Raw genomic sequence first — 13,616 nt, forward strand, 5'->3', positions numbered from 1 at the left:
TCTTAGTGCATGTCTATATCTGTGCTTTCTTTTGTACACAGCTTCTCCAATCTCTCTCTGAGAGAAAAAGACAAAAACATCAGTAAGTTATTCCGAAGATCTAATTTAGCAGCAACTCTATCAAATGCAAGTTCACTGAAGTGGATGAAAAATCACAACAGGCAACCTTCTAAAGCACATTTAAGCAAAACCAGTTTTAAGGTCTGTCCCTCTTGCTATGATCCAAGCAGAGAGGCCATTCTACAGCAAGTGACAGCTACTCAGCAGCAAGCAGGCTAAAACAAAATAACAGAAGTTCGACTAGCACATTACCTGTTTTAAAGGATTAAATAACCTGCCCTGACCAGGTTTCTGTACCACAAACTCATTCTACTCCTCATCTTTCCACCCTTCAGAGGGTCCTACAGGTTTCCTCTGAGCATGCAGACTGGGAGAAAACACATATACTGGGAGGAAGAAAGGGAGGGGGGAAAAAAAAAAAAAAAAAAAGGAAGTTAAACATCCTCTATTTAAAATGCTTATTTTACAAAACGGACCCAAACTCAAATTAACATCCCAGCCCTCAAGGAGAAAGGAGGAATTGTTTCCATTAAAGAAATACATCATTAAAAAGTGACCTACAAAGACTTACCCATAGTCAGTGAGACTGAACTGATCTTTGCCAGAGCTCACACAAGAGACTGGCTGCGTGCTGTTAAAAAAAGAGGGAGCGGGGGGGCTGGATTCTCTCACTGGGGTCTCTCTTCAGAGCTCAGAGAGCCTGGCTTGTTAGAGGCAGAGGCATGCCTTCCAGAAGGACTTTACAGCAACGCACAACTGAGTTGTAAGCCAAGATAAAGCCGGCTTGTTATGAGAGGCAAGTCTTGTGGGTTGCTTTTATTTATTTTTTCCCAGTGTATTGGAAATGCAGATCTTGTAAAGCGAGAATTAAGAGAGAGCTGGGAGAGGGAAAGGGGGGCTGCACGGCTGGCTGAAGTAAATCCCGGCTGTTTGCTCAGCCCAGGGCTTGTGGTCGCCGGGGGCGCGGGGTGCCGGCCCCAGCCTCTGCCCCCTGCCCTCGGCAGCTGAGGAGGGGCTGCGGGAGCCAGACCTCTCAGGGGGACACCCCAGCTTGCCATTTGCCACCCTGCCTGCAAACAAGGAGAAGTAAGCACCAGAACTGCAATAATAATAAAAAATAATAACAGAGGAAAAAAAAATCAAGCAGCTCGACATCAGCTCTGCCACAGACCACCACCCACTCCCCCCGCCCCCCCTACCCGCCACGATCTGAAGAAGGAAATCGGCAGCAAAGTTGAGTAGGGTGCAAAAGCAGCCTTCCCCCCTCGGCTGCCCCCGGCACCAAGGGGGACCCCCGGCACCGAGCCCGGGGAGGCGGTGGCCGCCCTCCTCCTGCTTCCCTGCGCCGGGGGTCCTGGAAGGCAGCGAACCCGCAAGGGCAGCGTGGAGAGGGACCCTCCGCCCTCCCCCTGCCCCGAAGAAACTGCAACTCGCAGGTGCTCCCGGAGCCGCGCCGCCGCCTTTCGCACGCCGGCCCCAGCGTGGCGTCCCCACGCGAGGCGGGTGGGGGAGAGGGGAGGCAGGGCCGGCGCCCGGCGTCGCTGGGTGCCCCCGCGGCAGCCCCTGCACGCCAGCTCGGCGGGCTCGGAAATCCGCGGCGGCCGGGGGTTACGGACAGGAATTACGAAGTAGCTACAGGCGCTGGAAGCCCTACTGCTGCATAAATCTCGCCGCTCGGGCTGCGACGAGCTTCGCCGGCATCATTTACTTTCTCCTGCAGGTGCTTTTTAACTTTGATCCCACCGCCGTGTGAGCCCTCGCCCCCCCACCCCCCCCAAAACAGCGACCGCGACAACGTCTCTTACCGTAAACCCCTTGTCCCCTGCTGTATACCGGCACCAGAGACAGGAATAAAAACCAGATCATCTCCATCTTCACGGCAGAGCCTTCATCGCCAGCGAAGAAAAGCAGCCAAAACAACCCAGGCAGCATCCGGCGGGGGAACGAGGAGCAGGCGAAAGCCTCCCGGAACGCCGCCCCATACGCCCCGCTCCGCGCCGGGCACCGGCGCCCCTGGGGCGGAGGAAGGGACCCCCCACACCGGGGCCGCCTGGGGATAAAATTTAAAAGGAGAAAAAAAAAAAAAAAAAGGAAAGGAGGGAGAGAGCAAGGGAAGGAGGCAGGGAGGGGAGGAAAGAGGAGAGCCGCTTCTCGCTTCCCCTCGCCAGGTTGCTCGAGGATCTCCAGGAAAACGGGGCAGCCGCGCCCGCACTCGGGGTGCGGGGAAGGGCCAGCCCGGGGGCACCGGGGCGGCGCCGGGCAGGAGCAGGGCTCGGGCCAGCCCAGCGCTGCCCCCGGCCCCTGCGGGAGAGGGGGGTTTCTTTGTTCAGTGGGAGCCGCCGAGCGCTGCCCGACGTCCGGAGCTGCCCAAAGTGCTGCCAACTGGGGCCAACTTGGGAGAGTCCTCACCCTCCCTCCTCCCGACGAGGCTCTGGCCGCAGCCCCAGGAGCAAACGGGGGGAAGGAGAAGGAGGTGGAGAAAAAGGGGGGGGAAGCGAGGGTGGGGGGCAGGAGCCAGCTGCTGAAAGGCGGAGAGAGGGATAGGTGATTCTCTCTCTTTTCCAGATCTTCTGGGGAGGGGATTGTTGTAATTAATCAAATCCAGGAAGGATTTTTTTTTTTTTTTTTTAAAGCGGCTCCCAAGAGCTCCCCCAGCTGCACTGCATCGCCCCAGCCAGCCTGAAGGGAGAAGCGAAAGAGGAGCAGACAGACCGCGCACCCTCGCTCCGCCTGCAGCTCAGCCCAGCTCTCCTCGCCTTCTCCCCAGCCTGCCGGGGCCTTCTCTCTTCAAAACTTTCCCTGATGTTGTGTGCTGGGCTCGGGCGGGTGCTTCGCCTCCGCTGCTTGCCTGCTCCGCCCGCCACGCAGGTGACTTGCGGCTGCCGAGAGGTCCGTGTCTCTCTCCCCGACGGCTGCCGGGGCTCCTGGTGGGAACTAACTGGGGCTGCAGCTGGAAGGGAGCCGCCGAGGAGGGACAAGAAGCTGGAGAAAGTTGGGTTACCCCTGCCAGACGCCGGCTGGAAACCTCTTGGCAGGTCCCTGCCCCACCGCTTTTTCCTGAAGCGCCAAAATCTGCAAAATTTGCCGGGAGCGTCACCGCTCCCCAGCCGGCCCCAGGTCTCTCCGCTCCGCCGACCCCCGACGGGACGTCGCGGGGGGGGGCACCGTGCCGCGCCCCACCGGCCGGGCTGGCCCGGGGCCGCCTCACCCCTCCCTGCCTGCAGCTCTGCTGGGCGCGCCGTATTTTTTTCCCCTTTAGCTTTCCAGTTTTTCCCCTCCCCTCGTCACTATTTCATTCCCCTTCGGTTAAAAAAAAGAAAAAAAAAAAAAAAAAAAAAGGAGCCAATTAAAGCAGCCGTGCTCGGAAGAGCCCTGCCTCCTGCCCAATTCTGCGAGCCTCTCCTCGCCCCGGCCCAATTAGAGACAACACCGCAGGGCTGGGGAGGAAAAGGGACTTGGTTCGGGCGGAGAGATCAGCCGTCAGCCTGGGGTCCCCCCATCCTCAGGACACTCGCGGCAAGGTCGGCTTCCCCCGGGTGGGACTGAGATGCGAAAAGCTCAGGGGCAGCGGGGGCTGGGGGCGCCTCCTGGCTCGCATGGGCAGCGAACCGGGGTGGGGGGTAGCGCAGGTTGCTGGACGGGAGGGGGAGGTCTCTTGTGCCGGCGCTGGCTGGTCCCAGCAAAGTTTTTTGGGGCCTGCCCAGGTAGGCTGCAGGCTGGCGGGGCTGCCTTGTGCATGGTGCCGGGGCGGGGCGGGACGGGGGTGCTGTGCGGGCCCCCAGCCCGGTGCGCGGCTGCGGGGGTCGGCGGTACCCGCGGGACTTGCCGGCCCCGGGCGGTGCCGGTGCCCGTACACAAAACCCGGAGCGGGGCAGCTGTGCATTTCCCGCCGCGCAGGGCCCGGGGCGAGACCCCCGGCCGGGAGGAGGAGGGAGATGCTGCGCCGCCGCCCCGGGCATCACCGCCGGGAGCGCCGGTGCTTTGCTAGCCTTCCCTCCAGCGCTCGGCTGGGGCGATAAACCGCTGCTTCGGGGGAGCCTAGACCCGCTCGCACCGCGGGGCTCCGGAGCCGGCGAGTCCCCCCGTGCCTGGCTTGGAGCCGTAGCAATGAGCCCAGACCGTACAGCGGAGCCAGCGCCCTGGAAAGCCCCCGCAGAGCGGGGCGTACCGCTCCCCCAAAGCCGGCGGGCTCCGGCCCGGCGATGGCCCCGCCGAGGCTCACGGCGACGAGCTGCTGCGCTCGTCCCTGGGCGACACTGGGTCCCCTCCGCCTCTTCTCCAGGGCCGGTCCCTGCGTGCCCTCCCGACTCGGCCACGCGTGGGCTCGGCGGCCCCACGGCGCTCGGCTGCTGCGGGCAGCCCACGGATGCTGCCGGCCCTGCCCCGCGGCTCCGCAGCGGTGTCCGCTCGCCACGGCAGCTGGCCGGAGGTGCTGTGCCCGAAGCGGGGAAGGACGGAGCCCAGCAGGCACCGAGGCGCCGTGTGGACAAGTCACTCCCTGGGTAAAAACGTAATTTAAAAAAAAAAAAAGAAAAAAGAAATATTGAGAGATACTGCCCGGAGAGCTGCGGGCTGCTCAGTCATACTCTAACAAACAAGCAATTAATAGATACAGCCGCTGATTAGTAGGCAGTTACTCCTATTGTAAACGGTGCTCAGCGGGAGAAAAAAGCAATAGTGTGCACCGGGAGGAGCGTGGCGTTCCGGACAGGGCACCTTCACCCCACGGCCAGCACCCACGCGTGCAGCAGGCAGGGCAGACGGGCTTCCCACTGCACCCTATTCCCTCCATTGTCAGGATGTCGCCAGTATAGAACTGCTTTGTTTGGTTTGGGTTTTTTTTTTCCCTTTGTATTTTTTTCTTTTTTTTTTAATTTTTTTTTTTCTATAACCGAGCTAAGGGAACAGTTGCCAAGAAACTGTGGGCTTTGCACTCTGAGGTCTCCTTTCCAAAGATGACGGCATGGAGCGCGGCACTTATGAAAGCACCTGATGTGAGCAAGTTTATTTTTTAACACAATAAACCCTTATTTGAGAAGGATTTAATCCTTCCCGCAGTGGGTGGTGGCAACGTTAATAAAGGACGTGTAGGTAGAAGGAGGCAGCCAGCACTAGGAGGACAGGCAGAGCAGCCCCTTTGCTAGGGCTTGGGGAGAAGCAGGAGCTGACAGCGATGAGACAAAGTAAAATTGTCCACATCTGCATGAAGCAGGCTGAAAGCAACACAAGGAAACGAGACGAAGAGATGTTTGCAGATCCAGGAAACTTCATGGTGATAAAAAAAACATGGAGACATGGGTCTTGTTTTTTCTACTCATAATTTTGAAATAAGGATATTTATGGGGCATTTTGTAACCTTTCCATTATTGTTTTTTTTTTTTTTTTTCAGGAGTTCTCATTAGATTATGGAATATTGCCTCAGAGTTTGAACGAGTATGAGTTACATATCTGGATAATGAGTCTAAAAAAAATAAATCCCAAAAATGTGTGCTTCACACCCTTTTTTTTTGTGTTAACATTCAGTGCTCGTGCTCATGTTTCACTGGCACAAATTCTTATGAAAAATGAATTTCAAAGTAAACTGCCAAAGTATGTGAAACAACCCAGCTTTCTCTTAGCAAATAAAAGTATTTGTGCCAAAAGTACTCTTGAACTCATCCAATTAGGGAACAGCAAATAAACATAAAGAGAGACTATTTGTAAACAGTCCGTTGAATTAAAGGAAAAAATAATAGGATAATAAATAATTAGAAAGAGCTCCTATCTCTACATGGATATTCTAAGTGGAAAAAAAATACTGTCAAGACCCAAGTATGTAACCACATTTGCTAAAAAAGGTGATTAATTATTATTGGTTGAAGCCTAATAAGTCATAACATTCGTAACTATGGTGTTTCCAATGGATGACAGCAAGCCAGCACACCCATGCACACTTGCTAAGCAATCTATTTGTCATAAGGAAATCATACCCTGTAGTGATTCTACTTGTCAAAAAGCAAAGATGAGGGATGTCTTTCCTCCCCCCAGTCTGGTTCCACAGAACATATTTGTCCCGTCTTTCCGGCTGGGAGTCAATGTCTCCAGTCTCTTCTCAAGACCCCACTTGTCAAATGAGTCCTGTCCCTTTGAAATATTTATACATACTACGTCACCTATATTTCACAGCTATGTTAAGAGGTAGACAGTCCCTGGGACAGATGTGGTATTCAAAGAGAGCAAACCATATATAGAACAATGTCACCAGGCAAGAAACGATTGAAGAACTGTGTGAGGCCAAGGTCCAGTTGCAAGAACATTAATTCTCTTTGTGTCAATGTTTTCATACTATAGTCTGGTGCAGTCTGTCATTTATTTCTTTTCTGGGATGATGCAGCTATCTCTGGGTCCCAGTGATGTCTTGAGCTTACGGCCTGACATTTCTGTCACCTCTTTCCTGTTCATTTTCTTCTCAGCACCATATCCAAGAATGTTTCCAGGATCTCTGAAGTTTATCTCTTCCTCCCCTCCCTCCCTACACACACATATGGAAGTGAGTACAGCCCAGCTGGAAGCTTTGCTGCAGCATTTCCCTTGCTACAGCTTACTAAAAGGGAGTAGAAATAGAAAGTAAGAAGGGGAAGGGATCACAATGTGGCATCTTAAAGGCGATGGGCAAAGCCAGGGAGACTCCAAATGCAGCAAGACAGGTGAGAGTTGAGAAGGGGAAAGCTGGAGGACTTTCTAGCACTGCAGCAGAGATGTTAGCAGGAAGATGGGAAAACAAGGGAATTCTAACTGCAGCACAAGTCTGCATCGAGGAGCTGAGCACACAGGGTTGCTCCTGAGATGCTGCTGTGCTGGGCTGAGCTGGGGCGGGCTCTGCAACAGCACAGCACAGGGCAGGGGTTCAACCCGAGGCAGTGAGACAGGGCAGCAAGAGAGCCAAAGAGGGGGGATGGGAAAAGGCAAGGAAAAGCCAGTGTGTGTGGGGAGGGGGAGCCCCATTCAACTGCTATAAACAAACTAGGGGCAACAGCACCAAGTACTCTGCAAAACATGAACTGGAAGATGGGAAAACGTAGGCAAAGCTGCAATGACAGGATGCAGTTAAACTGTCCACTGTCTGTTTTCTTTCTGTTTAATTGGTCTTCACTGGAAAACTGTAAAAAAATAATTCAAAAATGCTGGTTTCTCATTCTGAAGTGCTGGAATCAGCATCTCTTTGGGGAAAAAAATTCCCCTAGCCTAGAGGAGTGCTTCCCACCATCCTTAACACTAGGCTGATGCTGCTACTGTCCCAGATCCTCCTGGGTATCTCCTGCTTCCCGTATGAAGCATGCCGAGATAGGGCTATAAATCCCAAGGGCTCTGCTTTGCTGTCCTCAGTTCTCCTCATCTCCACTCCAGGGAATACACCTATGCTGCACTCACTTTCTTCCCAGATGCATTTTACAACACTAGTAATACCTCTGAGCCTCTTGTGTATTCTCTGCTTTTTTGATTAGCTCTCCTCATCTTAGAGAGTGGTACTGAAAGGAGTGATGAAGAGGGAGTCCATCTCTATTCCTTACCCAAGATATTCATCCTGCCTGAGTTTTACCACCCTTCCTGCCTGCACTTCCCTGATGCAGCCAGTCTCAGGGCCATGCTGCGATTTCTGGCAGCTGGTTGCTATTAATTGGATTTTGCCATTCCTGCCTTTACCCACTTTGTCAAACTTCTGCTTTCTGGTTAAGGCTTATGTGAAGGCCATTGCAGTCCCTTGCCCCTGTGATCTCAATATGTGGCCACTCTTCTTTCCTCAGCTCAAGTGCTCTCACATACACACCCCTGTCCCCATCCCACTTGTACACTAAACCCACAGGCTTTTAACTCAACATTCTCTACCAATCTCTGCTTTTTAGCTTATATATCTAGTTTGCCAGAGATCCTGCTGTTTTTCTGCTCTCGTGCTTTAGGACAGATAGGGGCTGGTATTGGGGCACAGACAAGTGTCTCAGCATCACTGGGAGCATCTTTTTCCTGTTTCACCCTTTCTTTGATCTTTTTTTCCTCTCTGCCTCCTTCTCCTCCTGCATTCATGCTTTCTTCTTCTTTCCCACCCTCCCTTTCATGTGTAAAAAGTGAGTTGAAAAAATGTCAAGCTGGTGCTGGTCAAAGGAATTTGTTCTCCCTTTCCTCCACTTCATTTCATTGCCTCAGCTCCCCTCTCCTAACGCACGTCTCCCAGAGTGCACTGGAGAGGGATGCTTTTTCACAGAGAGCAGATACAAAGGGTTTGTTCATGATTCTCCCCTGTTCATTCTCTCTGCCACTGCCAGCAAAGGGTGCATCGATTGCAGCTTTTGTCACTGCCAGGCAGATGATCTGAAATGTGTGATCTCTGCCCTGCGGTGGAGGTGGTAGTGCTGGGGAGGTTAAGGAGCTACTCCTGAAGCAGACGTCTTCAGCCAGAGGGTTGTGTTTGAACCAGTTGTCAGCACTACCAGGAGACTGTGCTACTTGAATTTCCCTTGAGAGGTTTTCAACACAATTCACAGCGTGGTAATGATTGATTGACATGAGCCAAAGTAAAATCTACATAGGACAACTCTCAGATGGGACCTTGTTGTTTAGACCTTGGTGGAGACAGACTTTGGCCACAGATAGTACATTATGTCTCCCATAGCCTGACATGAGGAGGAAGCCATCCTGCAGATGTTTTTGTGGAAGCACTCAGGCAAGGCTGTGGGCTCACATGCCCTGAGACCTCTTGTTGGTGAGAAAATACCCCAACTGGTACCTCCTCACTTCAGTTGCACCACAGCCACACTCGTTTTTGGGAAACTGGTCTATTATTGATACATTGTCTTAAAATTACACACAAGATGTTCCTCAATCCTTGTTTGTCCTCAGACAGAGCCACCCTCATTTCAGGAAGTTGAGCATCTCTGTTTTGGATGTAAAAAGGAAGCTGCAGAGGAAACTGTTTTTCTGCTAGAATCTCCCCTTGCTACTGATCCTGGACCACCAAGAGCTGGGAGAGGTGGTTACAGAAAGATTCAACCATGTGCCAGGCAGGCTGCAGAAAAGAGCATGCAATTCAATGCCTGAGGCAGCCCCACTGCTTTCTAGGGAACCACACATTGTTCGTCAGTGGTGCAGCTCTCCATCAGCCTCTCACTGTAATGTCACAATGAAAAAGATTTGAAATCCAAAGCTGTCAGAAGCCTATGTGCAGTGCCACCATCCAAACAGCTTGGGCAGTCAGACTTCTACTGGTATGGGCTTCATTCCACCCAGGAGAATGGTCATACAGTCCCCTGCTCACCTGGGCGTCACTGACTGTTTTGTCTTGAGATATCTGAATTAGCCCAGTTCCTGGTGGAGTCTTCCTCCTGCTCTCTTTTTAGCAGCTCTCGAACTGATGGCTGTTTCCCTTCACTACCGCAAATCCACTCTCCAAGTCTGACCCATCTTCCCTCTGCCTAGACTTCTTCTAGGAGAATTATAAATAAGCACAGCTTCAACCTGAGTTTTGGAAATCATGGGGCCAGAGCTCTTGTTGAAAATATAATGGCTCCAGTGTACCTATCTCCTGCAGAGGTACTCAAAGCTGGATATGAACACTCGTGTTTTAATTCAAAATAACTTTTATGGCCTGTTTCACTGTCACACCTTGCTCTGCTCATATCTATAGCCCAGGGTGGCAGGTCAACCCATCAGAGGGTTTCCAGGCTTAAGGAGAGAAGGCAAGGAGTTGCCTCACTGGGCAATGCGTGTCTCAGTGCCACTGAACTTCCCTGCTTTGGGTCTGTAAGCTGGTGAGGTCTGAAGGGATAGAGTGCTGCAAGTCTTACCCCTGTGAGGGAGGACTCTCTGAGCTCATCTGCTAGGAGTCTGGGTCTCTCAGTCCCCATTTACATTCCCCCTCAGTCTCTGCACAGAAAGAACTTGCATATACACTATTTCATCTCAGTGTTTTGACCCTGTATGGCTTTAAGGAAACTTGGATGCCTGAAGTCCAAGTGTCAAGAGAAATGTGGAACGCAAAAAACCAACGGTAGTTGGCCCCTCTGACTTAATCCAAAAGCCACTGTCTTCTCATGACCAAAATCTAGCCTGTGATGCAAAACTAGTCCACAAGGCTCAGCTATTAAACAATTCTTTGCACAAATCCAGAAGTTGCAGAAGAAATGTGCAGAGAAAACGCTTGGAACTGTGCCTGCTGAAAGGATGCTTTAAAACATAACACACGCTCCCCAAGGATTGCTTCTCTCTCCTTACCTTTGGGGTGGGTCCGAAACACAGTTCCATGTTGCCTCTATACTTCAATATACTCACATCCTTAAGGCACAGTGGGATCCTTGTCTTTCCTCTGTAACTTGATCAGTTTTAGAAAACCCATGGTGAAAGACTCTGTTTCAACTTACCATGACTATTTATAACACAATTCTCTAGCAAAGCAGAGTTAGAAGGGCCATTAGTGTAAAACTAAGTAACATGAGATGGTACATACAAGAAATTAACAGCAAAACCCTATTGGAAGGAAAGTATAGAAACACCAACCGCATTTATCAATGTATTTTTTGTTTGAGCTGCTCTAATCATTTTAGAAAAGCTGGGGCTGGGGCTACCTGTGGACACAATCCAGGTGTGTGGGTGCTGCACAGCACTGAAGCATTGCTGGTGGAGAGGCACGGTTTACCAGCAGAGCTGTTCCTGCGAGGATTACCCATCTTCCCACTGCTCCCAAGCAAAGCAACAAATTAATCTGCACTCGCACAGATGGGTTGTGCTGGCATAGCCATGTCAGTCATGAATTGCACCCCTGATCAAAAGTGAGTATCAGGGAGCACTCCCCGGTGTGAGGGGGGGGATGAAACACAAAGTCGAGGTGTGACTCACCCAAACTCAGACAGCGAGGCAGAGACACAAGCAGAGCTGGAACAGAGTACTTTCTTCCCTCATTTCTCAGCGCGGCTGCAGACAGCCAGCATTGCCACTGAACTGTGTCTTCCTATGTATAATTACTTGCTTATTAGCTGGCTAGCTCATCATGCCAAGAAAGTTAGCGGGAATGTGAAGCAAAGACATTTCTCCTCTCCCTGTCTTTCAGACCAGAGAAGAAATGACAGATCATACAACCTGCTGGGAACCTCCACCTCCTCCACCCTTTATAGCCTGGCAGAGGTTGGAGTTTGATTGATTTCTCAGTTACATCTAGTCCTCAGAAGAAAGACAAAAAAAGATAATCATGCTAGCTTGATACTTGAGCCAGGGACTCTGATGGCCGTGACTATTACTGCTTCCAGAGTGACATGCTGGGCACATGTTCCTGACGAGTGACCTCGCATTGAGCCGTGAAGATGTTGGGAGCAACCAGCTCTACCACACACCATTCCTCAGAACCTCATGGAGGGGGAAGAATATAACATGGGAGTGTCAACCTGAGGTAAAGCCAAATACAGGGCCACTGGAGACAAGATAGGGCTTGGCTTCCCTATTGTATAGGTGTCACTTTATTTAAAGCTTGAAAATGTAATCTCCTCTGTTGCAACCTCCCTCTAGGGGCTCACCAGGCACTGCAATATTTTCATGCATGTCCCCTCATGTCTCAAGTGTTGCACGCTCACCTTTTGGGCTTCCAAAGAGTTTCTCCCCAGGTGGCAGTGCTCCAGTGAAGGGTGAAGGGATTCTCCTTGCTCAGCTAACCTCTGCATCCAAACTTCCCCAGGAAAACCAGATGAGGGTTTTGGGTAACATCAGCAGACTTCCCTATTAGTGAAGTCAAGAAGGAAAATTAGTGGAAAATAGTGTAATTTTTATATGGACCAAATCATTCATAGATTATGGAGACAGAAGGAAACACTACAGGTCTGACCTCCTGTTCTAATCAGAGCGCATTGTGAGGAACAACCTCCAGTTCTGATTTCTGAGAAGCCAATGATAAACCATTCATTTGTATTTCACACAGAGCAGTGCCATATTCCATCAGGATGCACAAACTGGTATTCTGAAGGAACAATATGCATTTGGGAGCAGATTTACATTTGTTCAGTAGCCCTCAGATTTGCAGGTAAACCACAATATAAGACTTGCTGGAAAGTTTCATGGCATGTGACGCTGGCACTGAGGAGTAAATGCTTCTCATTTTCCCTCTCTGATTTTTCCTCATCTCTGGCATCAGGACTGAGGGGGACGGGAGCCACCTCTCCATCCAGCTTCAGGAGGGACTGGGGGAACAAGCGAGATCCAGGAGAGAGGAAGAAGCTGGTGGGAAGCCAGGGCAGGACTGACTCAGGAATTAATGGGGGCCAGCAGAGAAAAGAGGGGGTGGGAAATGGATGAAAGAGGGACACCGGAGCAGCTTGAAACATGAGAAGAGAAGCAAGGACTGCTGGAAACATGGTGAGGGCAAGTGGACAACCAAAATTTGGGTAAAGCCAGGATGTAAGATGGCACTGCTACAGCATCTCTGGGGCAGGGACTGATGGCCCTGGGCTGGCCTGAAATGTGGTCCTGGGCTATGGGCAGGGTGGGGCAGGCTTGGGCAGGGAGGCTGCACAAGGTCCCCAGGATCTGAGAGGTCTGCTCACTCTTTCTGCCCAGTCAGCCCTTATTTTCCTCCATCCCTCACTTGCTTAACACCCTGCCAGAATTCCCTTATGGTCCTGCCCTTGCAGGGAGCTAGAAGGGTTGGAGGGGCTGATAGGAAGGTGAGGGAGGAAGAAGGTGAAATCGCCTCCCTCTGCCTGAGGAGCCAGTCCAGCTGCCCTGGGCGTACCTGGTCTTGGGGATAACATAGATTTTGACCATCGCAGCTGATGGGGTGAGTTCATCTCTGTTCCAAACATCCTGTGTGAGGTGTCTCATGTTAAATACTCTTCTTCATTCATCATGCCTGGAAAAAGTACCTCTGAGCTCCCCAAAACAGCAGACATTTTGACGGAAGATGCCCAAGAAAGAGTATTTTACAGGAACCGAGATGCCTGTCTCTCTGGAAAATGAGCATTGGCTGATCAAGAAATTACCAACAGAAATTTCTCATATTAGCACTTTTTTTTTTCCTTGCTTGTCTTGGTGGAGAATCACATTTCATTTTCAAACCACAGTTCTACATTTATCATCCCTGATTTAGTAAATTGCCTCTTGCACAAGCAGTGTCTAACCTACCTTTATTTAAGACTTTGCAGGATAATATGTTTATGTTGGACTCAGAGAGGGTCACAAAAAAAGTGGCAGATGTTGCAAACATATTGAAATGGAGGTAATGTAAATTATTTTAGATTCAAAATATTCCTCCTCAAGTAACTTAACACATTCAAAAAATATTGTATTGTCAGTGAGACATAAATCTAGAATCTTGAAGCAAAAGAAATTTTATTGTCTTTCTTCTTTATTTTTTTCTTAACAGGGATCAAAATCAACCATTCAATAAGCCTCTCTTTCTAGTCAAAATAGAAGGAGGTGAAGTTACTTCTATAATCAGAGTTGGCTCAAGGCTTATCAGCAGGGTAGGCAAAATTTAATTTTTCAGCCCAAGGATTTTCTCTTCACCCTTGGGCAGGCAAAATGCAGCTGTGTGGCAGTAGCAG

At 50.9% G+C, this 13,616-nt stretch overlaps 2 protein-coding genes and 1 long non-coding RNA gene across 4 annotated transcripts in view; 2 read left to right on the forward strand and 1 right to left on the reverse strand.

The window, feature by feature from the left end:
• The window catches only part of MDGA1 (MAM domain containing glycosylphosphatidylinositol anchor 1), a 155,031-nt gene extending 152,589 nt beyond the window's left edge, over positions 1-2,442 (reverse strand). Inside the window, exon 1 of one of the 2 annotated variants that reach the window (XR_012628244.1) lies at positions 1,866-2,442. Coding sequence is in view for 1 of the 2 variants with exons in the window: in XM_074863471.1 (XP_074719572.1) it covers positions 1,866-1,992 (127 nt within the window). In the remaining variant the exon portion in view is untranslated. The remainder of the gene's footprint in view (positions 1-1,865) is intronic. The other variant, XM_074863471.1, reaches the window with a different exon arrangement.
• A 552-nt stretch (positions 2,443-2,994) lies between these two features.
• Positions 2,995-13,399, forward strand: LOC141941184 (uncharacterized). Its single transcript, XR_012628245.1, has 2 exons — positions 2,995-3,581; positions 11,138-13,399. It is a non-coding gene; the product is annotated as an uncharacterized LOC141941184 (long non-coding RNA).
• On the forward strand, positions 3,657-5,740 carry LOC141941208 (uncharacterized). The gene is made up of 4 exons (XM_074863537.1): positions 3,657-3,764; positions 4,178-4,562; positions 4,957-5,054; positions 5,450-5,740. The coding sequence occupies exons 1-4, from the start codon at positions 3,657-3,659 to the stop codon at positions 5,738-5,740; spliced, it is 882 nt and encodes a 293-aa protein (XP_074719638.1).
• Positions 13,400-13,616: the final 217 nt, after the last annotated feature.

Source organism: Strix uralensis, chromosome 3, assembly GCF_047716275.1.
Source record: "Strix uralensis isolate ZFMK-TIS-50842 chromosome 3, bStrUra1, whole genome shotgun sequence".
In the NCBI taxonomy this organism is placed as follows: Eukaryota; Metazoa; Chordata; class Aves; order Strigiformes; family Strigidae; genus Strix; species Strix uralensis.